General features: G+C 45.4%; 1 protein-coding gene across 3 annotated transcripts in view; it reads left to right on the top strand.

Annotated features, from left to right (window-relative positions):
• jag2b (jagged canonical Notch ligand 2b) overlaps window positions 1-19,197 on the top strand; it is a 153,805-nt gene that overhangs the window by 86,371 nt on the left and 48,237 nt on the right. For all 3 annotated transcript variants that reach the window (XM_067992093.1, XM_067992094.1, XM_067992095.1), the window contains one exon: window positions 17,950-18,080. In XM_067992093.1, coding sequence (XP_067848194.1) covers window positions 17,950-18,080 — 131 coding nt within the window. The remainder of the gene's footprint in view (window positions 1-17,949; window positions 18,081-19,197) is intronic.

The following is a 19,197-nucleotide window of genomic DNA, read 5'->3' as shown; positions in this document are numbered from 1 at the left end:
CTTTGAAATAATTATTACCTGGCACATATGTTGTGTGAATGTTACCAGCCACTTGTCAGCCCTAGCCTGGATGTTGTCCAGGACCTGCTGTAGGCTGGCTTGGGCTGCTTCATTATTGGAGGAGCTGCACACTGGAATCAACAAGCAGCCCCATTTCTGACCAGGTGTTGAAGGGAAGGTCATTGAAGCAGCTGAAGATGATTGGATCGAGTGTGCTTTCCTGAATAACGCCTGTAGTGATGTCCCGGGACTTTGGCCCTTTGACAACTGTGAGCATCTTCCTTTTACGTCAAGTAGGAGTTAAGCCACTGGCAGGTTTTCACTTTGGCCCCCCACCCCCAGTGACTTTAGTTCCACAAAGGCTCCTTGGTGCCAAGTTCGGTCGAATGCTGCCTTGACATCAAGGGCAGCTACCCTTGCCCCTCTTCTGGCATTCAGCTCTTGCGTTCATGCCTGGATCAAGGCTGTGATGAGGTCTGGAGCCGAGTGGTTCTGGCAGACTTCGAATTGAGCGTCACTTGAGCATATTATTGGTGAGTAGGTGTCGCTTGATGGTGCTATCGATCACTACTTATATGACTTTACTGATTGAGAGGAGACTGCTAGGACGGTAATTGGCCGGGTTAGATTTATTCTGCCTTTGTGAATAGGCAATCTCTCACGTTGGGTAGATGCCAATATCATAGCTGTAGTGGAACAGTGTAGTTAGGGGAGCAGCTAGCAGCTCTGCACTGGCCTTCACTATAGCCAGGATGTTATCAGGTCCCACAGCCTTGCACGCGGCTGCTTTTTAATGTCACGTGAAGTGAGCCAAATCGTCTGATGGTGGGTACTTCGGGAGGCAGTTTAGATTGGATAGGCAGATGAAGGCAAAAGTAGTTGAAGGGATATTGCAACAGCAGTGGGTAAATATGATTAGCACTATTTGCTCATGTGGAGGGTAGACGCCTACACGGACTGGATGGGCCGAATGGCCTGTTTCCGTGTTGTAATTTTCTGTTAGGCTGGGTAGGATAATCCATTCAGCACTTTAAGCTAAAGATGATTCAGCCTTGCCTCTTGTACTCATATATGCTGGGCTCCACCATGGTTCAGGATGGAGATGTTCAGGAAGCCACTTCCTTTTTAGGAACAGGAGTAGGCCATTCAGCCCTTTGAGCCTGTTCCACCATTCAGTGAGATCATGGCTGATCTGTATCTTAACTCCATCCACCCGCCTTGGTTCCATAACTCTTAATACTCTTTGTAGTGTTTGAAAGGGAAAAAAGTGAATCAGCTACTAAGATTCTAGACTTGGGTAAGGCCGACTTCAGTGGGATGAGACAGACTGTAAACTGGGCAAATCTGTTAACTGGTAAAACAACTGATCAGTGGGAAATGTTTAAAGAAACGTTTAACGAGATACAGAATCGGTTTATACCCCTGAGGGGCAAGAACTCTACTTGCCAAAAAAAACAGCCATGGACAACTAAAGAGGTAAGGGACAGTATAAGACATGAGGAAAGCGCATGCAAAAAGGCAAAAAATGGCACACATCCTGGTGAATGGGAAAGATACAAAGATCAACAAAGGGTCACAAAACAGATAGTAAGAGCTACAAAAAGAGAGTATGAAAAGAAACTTGCAAGGAATATCAAAACCAATATGAAGAACTTTTATAGTTATATTAGGAAAAAGAGGGTGGTCAGGAGCAGTGTTGGCCCCTTAAAAACTGAAAGTGGGGATATTGTCATTGACAATGGGGAGATGGCAGACATGTTGAATAATTACTTTGCGTCCGTATTTACAGTCGAAAAAGAGGATAGCATGCCGGAAATCCCAAGAAAACTAATGTTGAATCGGGGACAGGAACTCGATAAAATTAACATAAGTAAAGCAACAGTAGTGCAGAAAATAATAGCACTAAAGTGTGACAAATCCCCAGGACCAGATGGTTTCCATCCCAAGGTTTTAAAGGAAGTAGGTGAGCACATTACAGGTGCCCTAACTATAATCTTTCAAAGTTCTCTAGATTCAGGAACTGTCCCTCTGGATTGGAAAATTGCACATGTCACTCTGCTTTTTAAGAAAGGAGAGGGAGGGAAACCGTGGAATTATAGACCAGTTAGCCTAATATCTGTTGTGGGGAAAATGCTGGAGTCTCTAATTAAAGATAGGGTGACTGAACACCTCGAATTTTCAGTTAATCAGAGAGAGCCAGCATGGATTTATGAAAGGTAGGTCGCGTCTGACAAACCTGATTGAATTTTGTGAAGAGGTGACTAAAGTAGTGGACAGGGGAATGTCAATGGATGTTATTTATATGGACTTCCAGAAGGCATTTGATAAGGTCCCACATAAGAGACTGTTAGCTATGATAGAAGCCCATGGAATTGAGGGAAAATTGCAGACTTGGTTAGGAAATTGGCTGAGTGAAAGGCGACAGAGAGTAGGGATAATGGGAAGGTACTCACATTGGCAGGATGTGACTCGTGGAGTCCCGCAGGGATGTCTTGGGGCCTCAGTTATTCACTATTTATTAACGACTTAGATGAAGGCATAGAAAGTCTTATATCTAAGTTTGCCGATGACGCAAAGATTGGTGGCATTGTAAGCAGTGTCGATGAAAACATAAAATTACAAAGGGATATTGATTAGGTGACTGGGCAAAACTGTGACAAATGTGAGGTCATCCACTTTGGATCAAAAAAGGATAGAACAGGGTACTTTCTAAATGGTAAAGTTTAAAAACAGTTGGATGTCCAAGGGACTTAGGGATTCAGGTACATAGATCATTGAAGTGTCATGAACAGGTGCAGAAAATAATCAAGAAGGCTAATGGAATGCTGGCCTTTATATCTGGAGGACTGGAGTACAAGGGGGCAGAAGTTATGCTGCAGCTATACAAAACCCTGGTTAGACCGCACCTGGAGTACTGTGAGCAGTTCTGGGCACCGCACCTTCGGAAGGACATATTGGCCTTGGGAGTGCAGCGTGGGTTTACTGGAATGATACCCGGACTTCAAGGGTTAAGTTACGAGGAGAGATTACACAAATTGGGGTTGTATTCTCTAGAGTTTCGAAGGTTAAGGGGTGATCTGATCGAAGTTTATAAGAGATTAAGGGGAACGGATTGGGTGGATCGAGAAACTATTTCCGCTGGTTGGGGATTCTAGGAGTAGGGGGCAGTGTCTAAAAATTAGCGCCAGACCTTTCAGGAGCGAGATTAGAAAACATTTCTACACACACAGGGTTGTAGAAGTTTGGAACTCTCTTCCGCAAACGGCAATTGATACTAGCTCAATTGCTAAATTTAAATGTGAGATAGATAGCTTTTTGGCAGCAAAGGTATTAAGGGATATGGGCCAAAGGCAGGTATATGGAGTTAGATCACAGATCAGCCATGATCTTATCAAATGGCAGAGCAGGCACGAGGGGCTGAATAGCCTACTCCTGTTCCTATGTTCCTTACCCAACAGTATTCTTGACTGGATGTGGTAAGGCTACAGAGCTTTGCTGTGATCCATTATAGAATCATAGAAGGTTACAACACGGAAGGAGGCCATTCGGCCCATCGAGTCCGCGCCGGCTCTATGCATGGGCAGTCCAGCTAGTCCCACTGCCTCCGCCCTATCCCCGTAGCCCTTCACAATGGTTGTGGGATCACTTAGATCTGTTTATAGGCTGTTGCTTTTGGTGTTTAGCATACAGCTATCCCTGTGCTGTAGCTTCACTAGGTTTGTGCCTTATTCTAAGGTATGCGGTGCTGTTCCTTGCACACTCTCCTAAAGTCTCCGTTGAACCAGGTTTTGTCCCCCTGGCTTGCTGGTGATCAAGGTGTGATGGATATGCCATGCTACGAGGTTGCAGATTGTGATGCTATACAATTCTGCTGATGTCCTACAGCTCCTCATGGATGCCTGGCTTTGGAAGTGGAGTTAAAGTAAAAATCAGATCAGCCATGATCTCGTTGAATGTCAGAGCAGGCTCGAGGGGCCGAATGGCCTACTCCTGCTCCTATCTCTTGTGGTCTTATGGCTGCTAGATCTGTCTGCCCTGCTTAGCATGGTGGTGGTGCCATGCTACACAATGGAGGCTGTCCTCATGGTGGAGAGGAGACTTTCTCTTCACAAGAACTGCAGTGGTAACTTCTGCCAGTGCTATCGTGGACAGGTGTGTCTGCAACAGGTGAGGATGAGGTCCAGTAGGTTACTTCCTCGTGTTGGTTCCCTCATCTGACACAGGCTCAGACTGACAGCTATGTCCTTAAGGCGTTTGTCAACTCCTCAGTGGTGGTACTACCAAGTCTCTCTTGGTGCTCAATAAAGTCCTTCACCCAGAGTATGTTCTGTGCCCTTACTACCCTCAGTGCTTCCTCCAAGTGGTTCAACATGGAGTTGTACTAGTTCATCAGTTGAGGGGATGGTGATCTGTAGGAGGGGTCCTTGACCTTGTTTGACCTGAGACCATGAGATTTTATGGCGGGGGTCTGCAGTTAATGTCAAGGACCCCTAGGGTCATTCCCACCGACTGTATATCTGTGTCCCCACCTCTGATGGGTCTATCATGCCGGTGAGAGAGGGTACACCCAGATATAGTAATGGAGTCTGGGATGTTGGCTGATGAATATGAATCTGAGTGTATAACTAGATCAGGCTGTTGATTGTATAATCTGTGGGACAACTTAGGCATCGGCCCCCAGTTGTTGGGTGAGGAGGACTTTGCAGGGCTGACTGGGCTGCGATTGCCTGAGTTTTGTATGATAGGATGTGAGTGATATGCTCAGGATCTTTTACATCCACCTGCACGGGCACATGGGGCCTCCGTTTAACATCTCGTACAGATTCCTAGTATTCATTTAAGTTCAGTTTTTCATCATGCTGATTCTATGCATTTAACTAGCTCTCGGCTGACCCAAAGTGCTTCACTGCCAATTAATTATTTTGAGACAAACATAAATGACCAGTTATTAATTTCGGGTGTTGTTTGGAAGATAAATGTTGGCCAGGACACTGGGAGAACTCCATGCCTCCTTCAAATCGTGCTGCAGGGATCTTTTATGCCCACGTGAACTGGGACCTCTGTTTTAGTGTCTCCATGATGTGGAGATGCCGGTGATGGACTGGGGTTAACAATTGTAAACAATTTTACAACACCAAGTTATAGTCCAACGATTAAAAATAAAATCGTTGGACTATAACTTGGTGTTGTAAAATTGTTTACAATTAGTGTCACCAGAGAGAAGGCACCTCCGACAATGCTGCATGCCCTCAGTACTTTTTTTTTGAGCAAAAGAATTTTAGAACCATCGCTTTTTTTTAAATGGACTTTGACAGGGTGGCACTTTGGAATGCAACTGAACGTGTTGATGTAGCTCACCTATGCACTGGAGGTTGCATGGCTACAAGACACTTCCTGGTTGCTCAGGCCTCTTTAGGATGGCCAGTTTAAAAAAGACAGCACTAGCAGAGACCTGTGAATCATTGATCTATCCAGCTGCTTTCTTGGCTGAGGCTAATGTGTGGTGTAAGGAGACTGTCAGAGGAGAAAAGTACTTCAGAAAGAGAAAGTCTCGTCCTTTTATATATTTAAAAAAAAGACTTGCTACCTGATCGCGACCTGGAGAGTGGGGGAGGGAGGGGGAGAGTCAATGTGAAAAGATTTTGGTAAGTGGTGGCTTTAATGCATAAAAGACTTTGGTCACCTGATACGCTGGCTTCTTTTGAAATTGAACTGGTTCCAGCTTTATTCTTCCAGAGAGATGTGATGAACGCAAACAGGAAGGCCTGTAATAATATACCAAATCATTAAATATTGAAGAATGCATACGAAATGTCACAAGGCTCCACACATCAGCTCGATTAGCCAAATGCAGTGCAGCACGATGCTGCATGAAAACGCCAGTGCTGTAGACGCCTACTTCAGCTCTCTGATAAATTACCTTGGAGTCCATTTTGTTTCATTTCCTAGCGCGAATGATTCTGTTGTATTAACTTTATCCTCCGATGCCCTAAAGGTTGATACACCATTGTTTTTTTTTTCCACTTGCTCATTTTTCAGTGTTACGACTCTCATGGTTAGGTTGGAGATGGGGCTATGTTTTATGACACTGTCTTGATTGCCGTTTTTAGGACTCTATAAAAGGACTGGATAATATAGACAGTGACTAGCTGTTTCACCTCATCCAGAACAGTAGAACCAGAGGACGCGGCCTGAGTCTGAAGGGGGGTAAATTCAAAACTAATCTGCAGAAACAATATTTGAGAGTGAGGGGTCAATCTATGGAACAGACTCCTTAGAGAGACAGTGGAAGCTGTTAGTATTGATTCATTCAAATGAAAGTTAGATGGATTTTTAGAGTAACATTTTGGGATACAGTATGAGAGTAATTTGAGACATGACGTGGTGGGAGGAACAGGTGACTTTGGACCTATGGTTCCCAAAGCTCTCCGCCACTGGGGGTTTTCCTCACCTTATGTCTGGGACTGTTGTAGGCTAACTGATAGAGATTGATTGATGTGATTTGTCAGTAACTCCATTATCATTGTATCATGCGACTACCAGAATGGTAGATGGACCTTGGTGTTTTCTCGTTTAGTAATTCCTATGTTCCTTGATGAATCCATCTGCAGTGAGGTACGCATGAGTGGGGGAATAACACTTCAGGTCTCCTGCTCGCCATCGGGCTTCTCAACTTCCATTCTTGCACAACAGAAAGGTGGAAGAACTTGCATTTATATAGCTGGGGTGCATTTCTGGAGGGATAGAATTGAAAAACGGAAGTTATGTTAAACTTACGTAGAACCTTGGTTAGACTACACTTGATGGAGGTCTTTAAAATTTTGAAAGGGTAGATGTGGAGAAAATCATAGGATGGTTATGGCACAGAAGGAGGCCATTTGTCCCATCGAGCCTATGCTGGATGTTTCCCCTTGTGCAGCAGACCAAAATTAGGCACCATAAATATAAGATGGTCATTAATAAACCCAATAGGGAATTCAGGAGAAACTTCTTTATCCAGAGAGTGGTTAGAATGTGGAACTCACTACCACAAGGAATAGTTGAGGCAAATAGCATTGATGCATTTAAGGAGAAGCTAGATAAGTACATGAGGGAGAAAGGAATAGAAGGATAGGCTGATGGGGTTTGATGAAAAGGGGTGGGAGGAGGCTCACGTGGAGCATAAACACCGGCACAGTCTAGTTGGGCCTAATGGCCTGATTCTCGGCTTTATATTCTGTATAATAGTGCCTTTCATGACCTCTGTCCCAAAGCATTTCACAACCAATGAAGTACTTTTGAAGTGCAGTCATAGAATTATAGGAAGTTACGGTCCTGAAGGAGGCCATTCAGCCCATCGTGTCTGTGCCAGCGTCACTGTTGTAATGCAGGGAAATGGTCAGTTTCTCGTTGTTTTTGGAATGCCTAGGTATAAATTGTCCCTTTTCAAATGTCATTTTCAAAGAAAAAAACCCAGCTTGGAATCCGTTTGAGGAAGATGAGCATTGCGGTTGCACTCAGGTTTATTTTTCCAAGTTCCTCCCCTCTCCTTTCTCAGAACTGCTGATTCTGGCCTTGTGGGTGCCTCTGGTACCTCATCCAGGTAGCCCTCTTTGTGCGAGCCTAGTCTCAGTAGTCTGTTTGGTTATGGGAACCATCAGCAGCCCAACCACCCAACTAACCCCTGGCTTAGGGATTTGGAGTTCAATTTTAGTATCCCAAAGGCTGCCTTGGCTGATTTTTTAAAAATTATTCGTTCATGGGGATGTGGGCGTCGCTGGCAAGGCCAGCATTTATTGCCCATCTCTAAATGCCCTTGAGAAGGTGGTGGTGAGCTGCCGCCTTGAACCGCTGCAGTCTGTGTGGTGAAGGTTCTCCCACAGTGCTGTTAGGAAGGGAGTTCCAGGATTTTGACCCAGTGATGATGAAGGAACAGCGATATATTTCCAAGTTGGGATGGTGAGAAACTTGGAGGGGAACATGCAGGTGTTGTTCCCATGTGCTGCTGCCCATGTCCTTCTAAGTGGTAGAGGTTGTGGGTTTGGGAGGTGCTGTCGAAGAAACCTTGGCGAGTTGCTGCAGTGCATCCTGTGGATGGCACACACTGCAGCCACAGTGCGCCGGTGGTGAAGGGAGTGAATGTTTAGGGTGGCGGATGGGGTGCCAATCAAGCAGGCTGTTTTGTCCTGGATGGTGTCCAGCTTCTTGAGTGTTGTTGGAGCTGCACTCATCCAGGCAAGTGGAGAGTATTCCATCTCACCCCTGACTTGTGCCTTGTAGATGGTGGAAAGGCTTTGGGGAGTCAGGAGGTGAGTCACTTGCCACGGCATACCCAGCCTCTGACCTGCTCTTGTAACCACAGTATTTATGTGGCTGGTCTAGTTAAGTTTGTGGTCAATGGTGACCCCCAGGAAGTTGATGGCGGGGGATTCGGCGATGGTAATGCTGTTGAATGTCAAGGGGAGATGGTTAGACTCTCTTGTTGGAGATGGTCGTTGCCTGGCACTTGTCTGGTGCGAATGTTACTTGCCACTTATCAGCCCAAGCCTGGATGTTGTCCAGCTGCATGTGGACATGGACTGCTTTGTTATCTGAGGGGTTGCGAATGGAACTGAACACTGTGCAGTCATCAGGGAACGTCCCCATTTCTGACCTTATGATGGAGGGAAGGTCATTGTTGAAGCAGCTAAAGATGGTTGGGCCTAGGAAACTGCCATGAGGAGCTCCTGCAGCAATGTCCTGGGGCTGAGATGATTGGCCTCCAACAACCACTACCTTCCTTTGTGCTAGGTATGACTCCTCCAGCCACTGGAGAGTTTTCCCCCTGATTCCCATTGACTTCAATTTTACTAGGGCTCCTTGGTCAAATGCTGCCTTGATGTCAAGGGCAGTCACCCTCACCTCACCTCTGGAAATTAGCTCTTTTGTCCATGTTTGGACCAAGGCTGTAATGAGGTCTGGAGCCGAATGGTCCTGGCGGAACCCAAACTGAGCAGCAGTGAGCAGGTTATTGGTGAGTAAGTGCTGCTTGATAGCACTGTCGACGACACCTTCCATCACTTTGCTGATGATTGAGAGTAGACTGGGGTGGTAATTGGCTGGATTAGATTTGTCCTGCTTTTTATGGACAGGACATACCTGGGCAATTTTCCACATTGTCGGGTAGATGCCAGTGTTGTAGCTGTACTGGAACAGTTTGGCTAGAGGCATGGCTAGTTCTGGAGCACAAGACTTCAGCACCACAGCCGGGATGTTGTCGGGGCCCATAGCCTTTGCTGTATCCAGTGCACTCAGCCGTTTCTTGATATCACGTGGAGTGAATCGAATTTGCTGAAGACTGGCTTCTGTGATGGTGGGGATATCGGGAGGAGGCAAAATGGATCATCCACTTGGCACTTCTGGCTGAAGATGGTTGCAAATGCTTTGGCCTTGTCTTTTGCACTCACATGCTGGACTCCGCCATCATTGAGGATGGGGATGTTTACAGAGCCTCCTCCTCCTGACAATTCAGCACAAACCTGAGAACTTCTGGACTGTGAGACTCAGTGGCACATATGTGCATTTCTGTTCTTGAGCCACTGCAGTCCGTGTGGTGAAGGTGCTCCCACAGTGCTAGGATGGGGAGTTCCAGGATTGTGACCCTGCGATAACGAAGGAACAGCCGATATAGGCCCATGTCGGGATGGTGTGTGACTGAGGGGAACTTGGAGGTGATGTTGTTCCCATGCACCTGCTGGCCTTGTGCTTTTAGGTGGTGAGAGGTCACAGGTTTTGGGAGGTGCTGTCGAAGAAGGTCCAAGAAGTAAAAGTCTAAACCCATGCCCCGGCCAGTTTCCATTATGACCTTTCCGAATTTTGGATTGTGTTAGCTGTGTGAAGTATGTGTTTAAATTCTCAACTCACTTCCAAGAAGACAGCTTTGGTCTTTTTGCTTTTCGTGCTAGCCTGGGTATTGCAGCAGTTTTGATTAGATCTCCAAGGCAATTTCCTTTCACTGCTGATGGGCTGTTCTTGATCTGCCTGCGAGGTGAGTGCCAGAAGGATCAGCATGAATCGGATTTCCACATGGGAAGTTGACTCAGTTCCATTGAGCACCTGTTGACGTCGGATGCAGCAAGACATCCTGCTCCGAGGAAACTTTGATTTACTCTTCCCTTTAAGTGTAGGCAGCTAGTTATCCTGTAGAATTTGAAACAACCCTCCCTGTAAATGTTTCACTTAATCATTTAATTTTATCGGGGAGGGGAGAAACACTTTTGAGGGATGATTAATCTTTTTAAACGATTAATGCTGTGGTACTTTCTTTCCCACTATTTATTTAAAACAAGTAAAGAACTTGCATTTATATAGCGCCTTTCATGACCTTGGGTCGTCCCAAAGCACCTTATAACCAATGAATTACTTTGTGGATGGTGTGTGACTCGGAGGGGAACTTGGAGATGGTGTGGTGTTTGCAGGCACCTGCTTCCCATGTCCTTCTAGGTGGTGGAGGTCGTGGGTTTGGGAGGGGCTGCTGAAGAAGCCTTGGCACGTTGCTGTGGTGCATCCTGTGGATATTGCAGCCACGGTACGCGATGGTGTGATGCCCTAATTGTTGAATAGTCTGATGACACTCATTGTTAGGCTCACACATACAGAATAGCCACTGGACGAGGTCCTGATAGATGACTGTTGCTTCTGGAACATTCTTGCATACATCCCATACAAAGGGGTGGGAAAATGCCATGATCCCAGTATAAATAATCTGTTTACGATTGAGTGCGCTCTGAGTGTACTCATCCCATTGCCAGATGGTTCCTGGAGACAGCAGCACATTTAGAAACCCAATCTTCTTTAACGTCCAATGTTTTTGTGCAGTGTTTTCTGTTGCTCTGATAGATTGAGTTGCTGGATGAATTATTGATTAAATAAGCTGTGGACCAAAGATTCGTACAACTTTATCTGAACTTTGTGGAGCTCCCAGTCCAAGTTGAGCGTTCATGGATAAAATTACTTGTGTTCGTTGGATTCGGCTGAATAAATCACTATTGATCGCACCGTTGGCGACCGTGCCTTCAGCTGCTTAGGCCCTAAGCTCTGGAATTCCCTCCCTCAACCTCTCTGTGCCTCTAGCCCTCCCTCCTCCCTTAAGACCCTCCTTAAAACCTACCTCTTTGACCAAGCTTTTGGTCACCTGTCCTAGTACTTCCTTATGTGGCTTGGTGTCAAATTTTGTTTGATAATCGCTCCTGTGAAGGGTCTTGGGATGTTTTACTACGTTAAAGGTGCTATATAAATTCAAGTTGTTCTACAGAATGATACCGGGGCTCAGAGGTCTAAATTATGAGGACAGGCTACATAAACTTGGCTTGTATTCCCCTGAGTTTAGAAGATGGAGGGGTGATCTGATCAAGGAGTTTAAAATGTTAAAAAGAATTTGAAAGTGTAGATAGAGAAACTTTCCTCTGTTGGGGAAGTTCAGAACAATGGGACATAATCTTTAAAATTAGAGCTAGGCCATTTAGTAGTGAAATCAGGAAACACCTTTTTTCTCAAAAGGGTAGTGGAAATCTCCCCCCACCCCCCAAAAAAAGGCTGTGGGTGCTGGGGGTCAATTGGAGCTTTCAAGACTGAGATTGATAGATTTTTGTTGGGTAAAGGCATCAAGGGATTTGGAGCAAAGGCGGGTAAATGGTGTTAAGGTACAGTTCAGTCATGATCTAATTGAATGACGGAGCAGGCTGGAGGGGCTGAATTATCTTCTGTTCCTATGTTCTACCTGTACTGAGCTTTCAACTGGCTCAATTGGGGCACCGTTTCCTCATATCAGAGAGCCATCTGGAATGTGAAAATAGGGGGGATTCACTAAGAGGAGAAATGAGATGCAGTTTCTATTTTCCCAGTTTTTCCCCTCCTTTTGACATGAAGTTGGTGACTTGCTGGGGTACAGCTTCATGGGTGCTGCCAACCCCCAGGTACTTCATCCAAATACCCATTCTTTATCTGTGAACTCGCACAATAAGTATCAGCAGGCTATTTAACTTTATGGGGCATCACCACGTAGCCTGATCCTCTTGTCCAATGTACGCTATCGCTGGATGGTGAACGGGAGCCTCGTTTTTCTGCTCTGTGCTACACTGGAATGTCAGCCTATATTTTTAGGTCCTGGACTATTGCTGGAAACCTGAAAGAAAATAAAGAAAAAGACTTGCATTTATATAGCGCCTTTACCTCAGGACATCCCAAAATGCTTTATAGCAAATGAAGTACTTTTGAAATTGTAGTCACTGTTGTAATGTAGGGAAACGTGGCAGGCAATTTGTGCACAGCAAGGTCCCACAAACAGCAATAAGATAATGACCAGATAATCTGGTCTTGTAGTGGTGTTGGTTGAGGGATAAATATTGGCCAGGACACCAGGGAGAACTCCCCTGCTCTTCAAAATAGTGCCGTGGGATCTTTTACATCCACCTGAGGGGGCCTCTGTTTAATGCCTCCCTCTGACTTGGATGCAAAAGTGCCAGCAACCAAACAAAGCTGAAGCAGACTAATGAATACAATCCAACATTTGCATAATACAGCGTGCCTTCATTTGCAGCAATCTTCTTCTCTAGGCTTGATGCAAACAGTGTGAAACTCACAGCAAAAATGCACATTCCTATTACACTATGTCCCAGTAATCTGTGTTGTCCACTTGCCTGAATATCGAGTGGTTTTTGAAGCTTTAATTTTGAGCCCACTAAGCAAAATAACTGCCTCCCAAAAAAGAAAGCCCCATCAATATTCCGTTCACCAAAAGGGATGCTTATAAAATCAGCCCTAAACATCAGTGAAGATTTAGTTCTTTCCCCCCTCTTGTCACGACTCCATCGCACACTCAATGTCATGACACCATCGATTGATGAAGTAGTGTTCTGCAGAACGCTTAGTCATTGTGTGTTGTATGATTTATTGCTTCATGCTGGTGATGTAATAAAACTGCAGTAACTAGATGCCCCTGTGCTTGTAAACTACAGTGGCGTACATGGATAATGAATTATTTATTTTCTTTCCCTGTGTCTGGTTGGAAATGTGTTTACATAGAATTTTACAGCACTGAAACAGGCCATTCGGCACCGGCATAGTTCTGTGGGGTTTATGCTCCATGCGAGCCTCCTCCCACCCCTCTTCTAACCCTATCAGCATATCCTTCTATTCCTTTCTCCCTGTGTATAATCTAACTCCCTTAAATGCATCTATGCTAGTCGCCTCAACTACTTGTGGTAGTGTGTTCCACTTTCTGGGTAAAGAAGTTTGAATTATCATTTTCTTTTCCATCACTGTTTTGCCTCTTGTACTTGGCCTCATATTGTGATGTTTACTGCTGGTCAGAGCCTGTGATGCTAGGGAACACTAGGGTATTTGTACTAGTCCTGCCTTTTCCCCCACCCTAACAGAATGATCACTAACACTCAACCATGGCCAAATCTTCAAAACAGTGCTGCAGGATTAGAAATTCACAATATGCAGGTTATTTTCCAATCTATAATATGACACCCATAAACTTGAGCTTGTCCAAAACTTTGCTGCCCGTATCCTAACTCTCACCAAGCCCCGTTCACTCATCACCCCCGCCGTGCTCGCTGACCTACATTGACTCCCGGTCCAGCAACGCCTCGATTTTAAAGTTCTCATGTTTTAATCTCTCCACGACCTTGCCCCTCCCTATCTCTGGAACCTCCTACAACCCTCAGAACTGTGTATTCCTCTGATTCTGGCCTCTTGTGCCCCCCACTTCCTTTGCCCCACCATTGGCGGCCGTGCCTTCAGTTGTCTAGGCCCCAAGCTCTGGAATTCCGTCCCTAAATCTCTGCCTCTCTGCCCCTCTCAAGATGCTCTTAAAACCTACCTCTGACCAAATTTTTGGTCACCTGTCCTAATATCTCCTTGTGTGGCTCGGTGTCTATTTTTGTCTGGTTTATGCTCCTGTGAAGTGCCTTGGGATGTTTTACTATGTTAAAGGTGCTATATAAATGCAAGTTGTTGAATACCATCTGAAACCACAACCTTCTGACTATAGTGAAACCTATGTGGATAGACTGGAGAAGCTGTGGTTGTTCTCCTCAGAGCAGAGAAGGTTGAGGAGATTTGTTAGAAATGTTCAAGATCATGAAGGGTTTAGATAAAGAGAAACTGTTCCTGTTGGCGGAAGGGTCGAGAACCAGAGGGGACAGATTTAAGGTGATTGGCAAAAGAAACAAAGGCGACGAGGAAAATTTTTTTTTTTACACAGCGAGTAGTTATGATCTGGAATGTGCTGCCTGAAAGGGCGGTGGAAGCAGATTCAATCATGGCTTTCAAAAAGGAATTGGATAAATACGAGAAGGGAAAAAATTTGCAGGGCTGCGGGGGAATGGGACTAACTGGATTGCTCTTACAAAGAGCCGGCACAGGCTTGATGGCCCTCCTGTGCTGCAACCATTCTATGATTTTAACAGAGGGAAGCTGACACCGGTGTGAGACTCTGGTCCATGAAGTGTTCTGGCACGGTGTTTGAGCCATAAATACACTGTCCACTCTATGTCTGGGAAGGCCTGCAGATTTGCTTGTACAAGTTGTGAAGTATGGACAGACCCTCTCTTCCCTTACCAACCCCCTGCCCCAAAACCTTGCTGGCTTAACTCCAGATTCCAGTGGAGACCCTTCGGCTGGAACCTGAATCTGTAATAACGCCACGTCAGGAAGACAATGACTTGGGTCTCTGCAAGGTGCCTTAAAATAACTTGTCCCCAGAATAACGGTGAGACAGCTGTGAATTCAATCATTGCCAGCCCTAAAAATAACTGCCTGCTGCCTTGCAACAATGGATGAAGTAACCTTTCACCAGATACCCCCGACTTCTGTCCCTGACAAGCCAGTAAGTGTGTGTAAACTGGACGAACACTCTGCTCTCTGGATGTATTTCATTCTTTGTAGCATGTAGATAGAATCTTGCAGCACAGAAGGCCGCCATTCGGCCCCTCATACCTGTGCCAACTCTTTTTGAAAGAGCTATCCAATTAGTCCCACTCCCCTGCTCTTTCTCCATAGCCCTGCAGTTTTTTCCTTTTCAAGTATTCATCCAATTTTCTTTTGAAAGTTACTATTGAATCTGCTTCCACCAACCTTTAAAGCAGTGAATTCCAAATCATAACTACTCGCTGCATAAAAATTTTGCCTAAACTCCCCTCTGGTTCGTTTACCAATTATCTTTAAATCTGTCCTCTGGTTACCGACCCTCCTGCAAGTAGAAACGGTTTCTCCTTATTTACTCTATCAAAACCCTTCATAATTTTGAACACCTCTTAAATCTCCCCTTAACCTTCTCTGCGCTAAGGAGAATAACCTAAGCTTCTCTAGTCTCTCCACAAGATGGAATAACTTGCTCTTTGACGTTATGGTGTCGAGATTGTTAACAGCATATTAGAAGCATTCAAGAGCAAACGGGTCAATTTTCAGCAGTGTAGAGGGTTCAAAGTATATTGCCCGTATCCTAACTTACACCAAGTCCTGGCCCCCCGTCATCCCTGTGCTTGCTGACCTACATTGGCACCTGGTCCAGCAATGCCTCATTTAATATTCTCATCCCTGTGTTCAAATCCCTCCATGGCCTTGCCCCTTCCTATCTCTGTAACCTCCTCCCAGCCCTACAACCTTTGATCTGTGTTCCTCCAATTCCTGCCTCTTGCGCATCCCTGATTTCCAACGCCTCACCATTGGCGGCCGAACCTTCAGCTCTAAAGGCCCTAAACTCTGGAATTCCCTCCCTAAACCCCTCTGCCCCCTCCTCCTTTTAAGACCCTCCTTAAAACCTACCTCTTTGATAAAGCTTTTGGTCATGTCCAAATATGTGGCTCTGTGCCAAATTTTGTCTGATAATCACTTCTGTGAGCACGTTGGGATTAAAGGCACTATATAAATGCAAGTTGTTGTAGTAGAAAGATTAGCCATTTTGGGTCTTGATGCAGTGAGATGGAAAACTTGTAACTTCATGTTCTTCCTGCACTCTGCTTCTTCCAACCCCCCCCACCCTCCCAATTTTTAAACAAAATGCCCTGTTTGGATTCAGCTTTTTGCTGTTGATTTACAAATGCTGATCATTGTCGCAATTGGGGAACCTTTTATGTTGAGCTCACAGTCTTAGCTTCACGCTACCAAAAAAATAATCTCTTCACTTCCAGCAACAGTTTTGGGGTGGGAAGTAAAACTTTAGGTTTATTTTGCATTGAAAAGCATTCGAATTCAGAGGTTTGTGTAACATCAACGCAGCTAAGTTTTGGAAGTCTCCTGGCTGTGTGAGATCCTCTGTGAAATTAGTTTGTGCTGTCTCGGCTCAATTGCTAGTGGGTGCAGCGTCGATCTGCCCTCAGTTTATCACCCATCCCACGGGATGGCTGGTATTTGAGGTAGAAATGTCCAACCCATGGTTTCAGATGCCGCCTTCTGAGGTTGGGGCTGAGGCATGTTATTGGGGCAGAGCAGTGTGAACTTTACACTGCATTTATTCTGCTAACAGTGGGTGCTTGAAATAGAAAGTGATCCATCCCTTAGAAGTTGACATCTTGATCAGCACCCAGTAAATAACTTAGTTGTGTAAACAGATCGTGACAGGCAGAGTTGAAGTTCCTGCTAAGACTTCATAATTGCAATGCAAAATCTTTTATTTCTGGTATATTCCCTTCTCCCCAGTATCCTGGCCAATATTTATCCCTCAACCAATATCATTAGAACAGATTATCTGGTCATTATCACATTGCTGTTTGTGGGACCTTGCTGCGTGGAAATTGGCTGCCATGTTTCCTACATTACAACAGTGACTATGCTTCAAAAAAAAAGTACTTAATTGGCTGTGAAGTGCTTTGGGATGTTGTGAAAGGTTCTCTATAAATGCAAGTCTTTTCACATCTCCAGCTGATTGGCAGCGACTTCCAAGTTTAATTCATTCTGGGGAAGTGGGCGTTGCTGGCGAGGCCGGCATTTATTGCCCTTCCCTAGTTGCCCTTGAGAGGGTGGTGGTGGGCCGCCGCCTTGAACCGTTAGTCTGTGTGGTGAGTGTACGGTTTTGATACAACTGAGTGACTTGCTAGGCCACTTCAATGGGCAGTTGATAAGGGACCGGTGTCTCAAATAGGCCAGACCGGGCGGGTAAGGACGGTAGGTTTCTTTCCCTAAAGGACATGAATGAACCAGTTGGGTTTTTGTGACAATCAGACAGCTTCATGGTTACTTTTTATTTCCAAATTTTTAAAAACTGAATTCAAATTATCCAGCTGCCATGGTGGGATTTGAACTCTCGCTCTCTGGATTACTGGTCCAGTAACACAACCACCACACTATCGTACTCGTGTGATAGGTTATTAAGCATCTTAGTCAGGTGTAGCATGACCAGCCACAGAGGTGCTTTCTCTACTCTTCCCTAGCCCTAGTCTTAGAGCACCAGTGTGATACTATCTTTTTACCCACACTCGACACCCTTATGATCTCTGGGTGAAATGACTATTTACTGTTGATTGTGGGGCCGCTATTTATGTACTGTGGCCTTGCGCAGCCTAGGAACCCGATGAAGCCTTCCTCAAATGAATCTCACTCCACAGCCTTGTGGCCCACTGACAGGGTACCTTCATCCCATCCATCTGCGTGGTCTTGGAGTCCCCTGCTCTTCAAATAGTGCCGTGGGATCTTTTGCATTCACCCGAGAGGACAGACGGGGCCTCGGTTTAACGTCTCATCTGAAAGACGCCACCTCCGACACTGCGGTGTTCCCTCAGTATTGTACTGGGAGTGTCCGTCTGAATTTTGTGCTTAAGTCTCTGGAGTAGGACTTGAACCCACAACCTTCTAACTCAGATGAGAGCGATATCCACTTAGCCATGGAACATTTAAGCAGTTAATGACTTGCTTGAAGGCTACTTTTTTGTCTAGATTTTTCTCTGTGTGCCAACCATTAATCGTATTTGATTCCTATCTTTTCAGGTGTCTGTACGGATGGCAAGGGCAGTTCTGTGATGAGTGCGTCCCATACCCAGGCTGTGTCCACGGGACTTGCGTGGAGCCATGGAAGTGCAACTGTGAAACCAACTGGGGCGGCCTGCTCTGTAACAAAGGTTTGTGCCAAACACCTTCCCTTAGGGAGCTGTAAAAAAAAATGGTGCAGGGAGGGGGGCTGTTTTATATGGCGATTCCATTGGTAAGGGAGCCCACCAAAATACATTATACAATGAGGCACGACAGGGAACGGTGGGGGGGGGGGGGGGGGGGGGGTTGGTGTCAACATTCTGGGGCGCACTCTACAGTGCTGCTGTCCAAAACTAGGGGCCATAAATATACGATAGTCACTAGTAAATCTGGGACATGCTACCACAAGGAATAGTTGAGGCGCATAGCATAGATGCATTTAAGGGGAAGCTAGATAAGTACAGGAGGGAGAAAGGAACCAAAGGATATGCTGATAGTTAGATGGAGAGGGGTGGGAGAAGGCTCGGGTGGAGCATAAACACCAGCATAGACGAGTTGGACCAAATGGCCTGTTTCTGTGCTGTACGTTCTATGTAATATTTGTTGTTTTGTCACCTAGGGTTAATTTGCATGTTGGTACCAGTAGCTAATTTCGTCGTGACATATTTTCAGTTCATCGTCTCTAGTTGCTCCCACCTCCACTGAAAGGGCTGTGCTCGCCAGCATCTCTAGCGTCCTACAACCCAGTGGTATTTCCAGACAGCACCAGTTTGAAGAGTAGAATCTGTACTTCTGCAGTAAGATACACTGAAAATTTCACATACCCACCATTACACCTCATTCAGATTCCAGTGCTGATCTGTTTCCTGCCTTTGAGAAAATGCTGTATTACCTACTCCAGTCACGCACCTATAAAGTTCAGTTTACCGCAGAATTTTTCTTGCTAATAGTTTTGAAGCTTTTCATGTACTGATACTTAGATCATTTTAGCTCCCCTTCACATAACCTCCCTGACCAAGAAGATGCCACAGAGATTGTTCTGATCTCTGCCAGGAGGTGTGAAGGAATGGCTCAAGATGGACTCTATCTTAAATTATATATTTTTGCCCTTTTCCCTGTTTACAGTTTCCCCACAAGATCATGCTTGCCACCTGGGGAACTGTGAGCGTACGCTGTAGGAATGGCCATGGGGTCCGTCTTATTCGTTCCACAATGCATAAAATCACGTTCTCTACTATTATCTCTTGTATCCCTCAAATGCTTCTT

The sequence above is a fragment of the Heptranchias perlo genome, chromosome 10 (assembly GCF_035084215.1).
Source record: "Heptranchias perlo isolate sHepPer1 chromosome 10, sHepPer1.hap1, whole genome shotgun sequence".
In the NCBI taxonomy this organism is placed as follows: Eukaryota; Metazoa; Chordata; class Chondrichthyes; order Hexanchiformes; family Hexanchidae; genus Heptranchias; species Heptranchias perlo.
The sequence above is the reverse complement of the archived record's forward strand: the minus strand, read 5'-3'. Positions and strand labels throughout refer to the sequence as shown.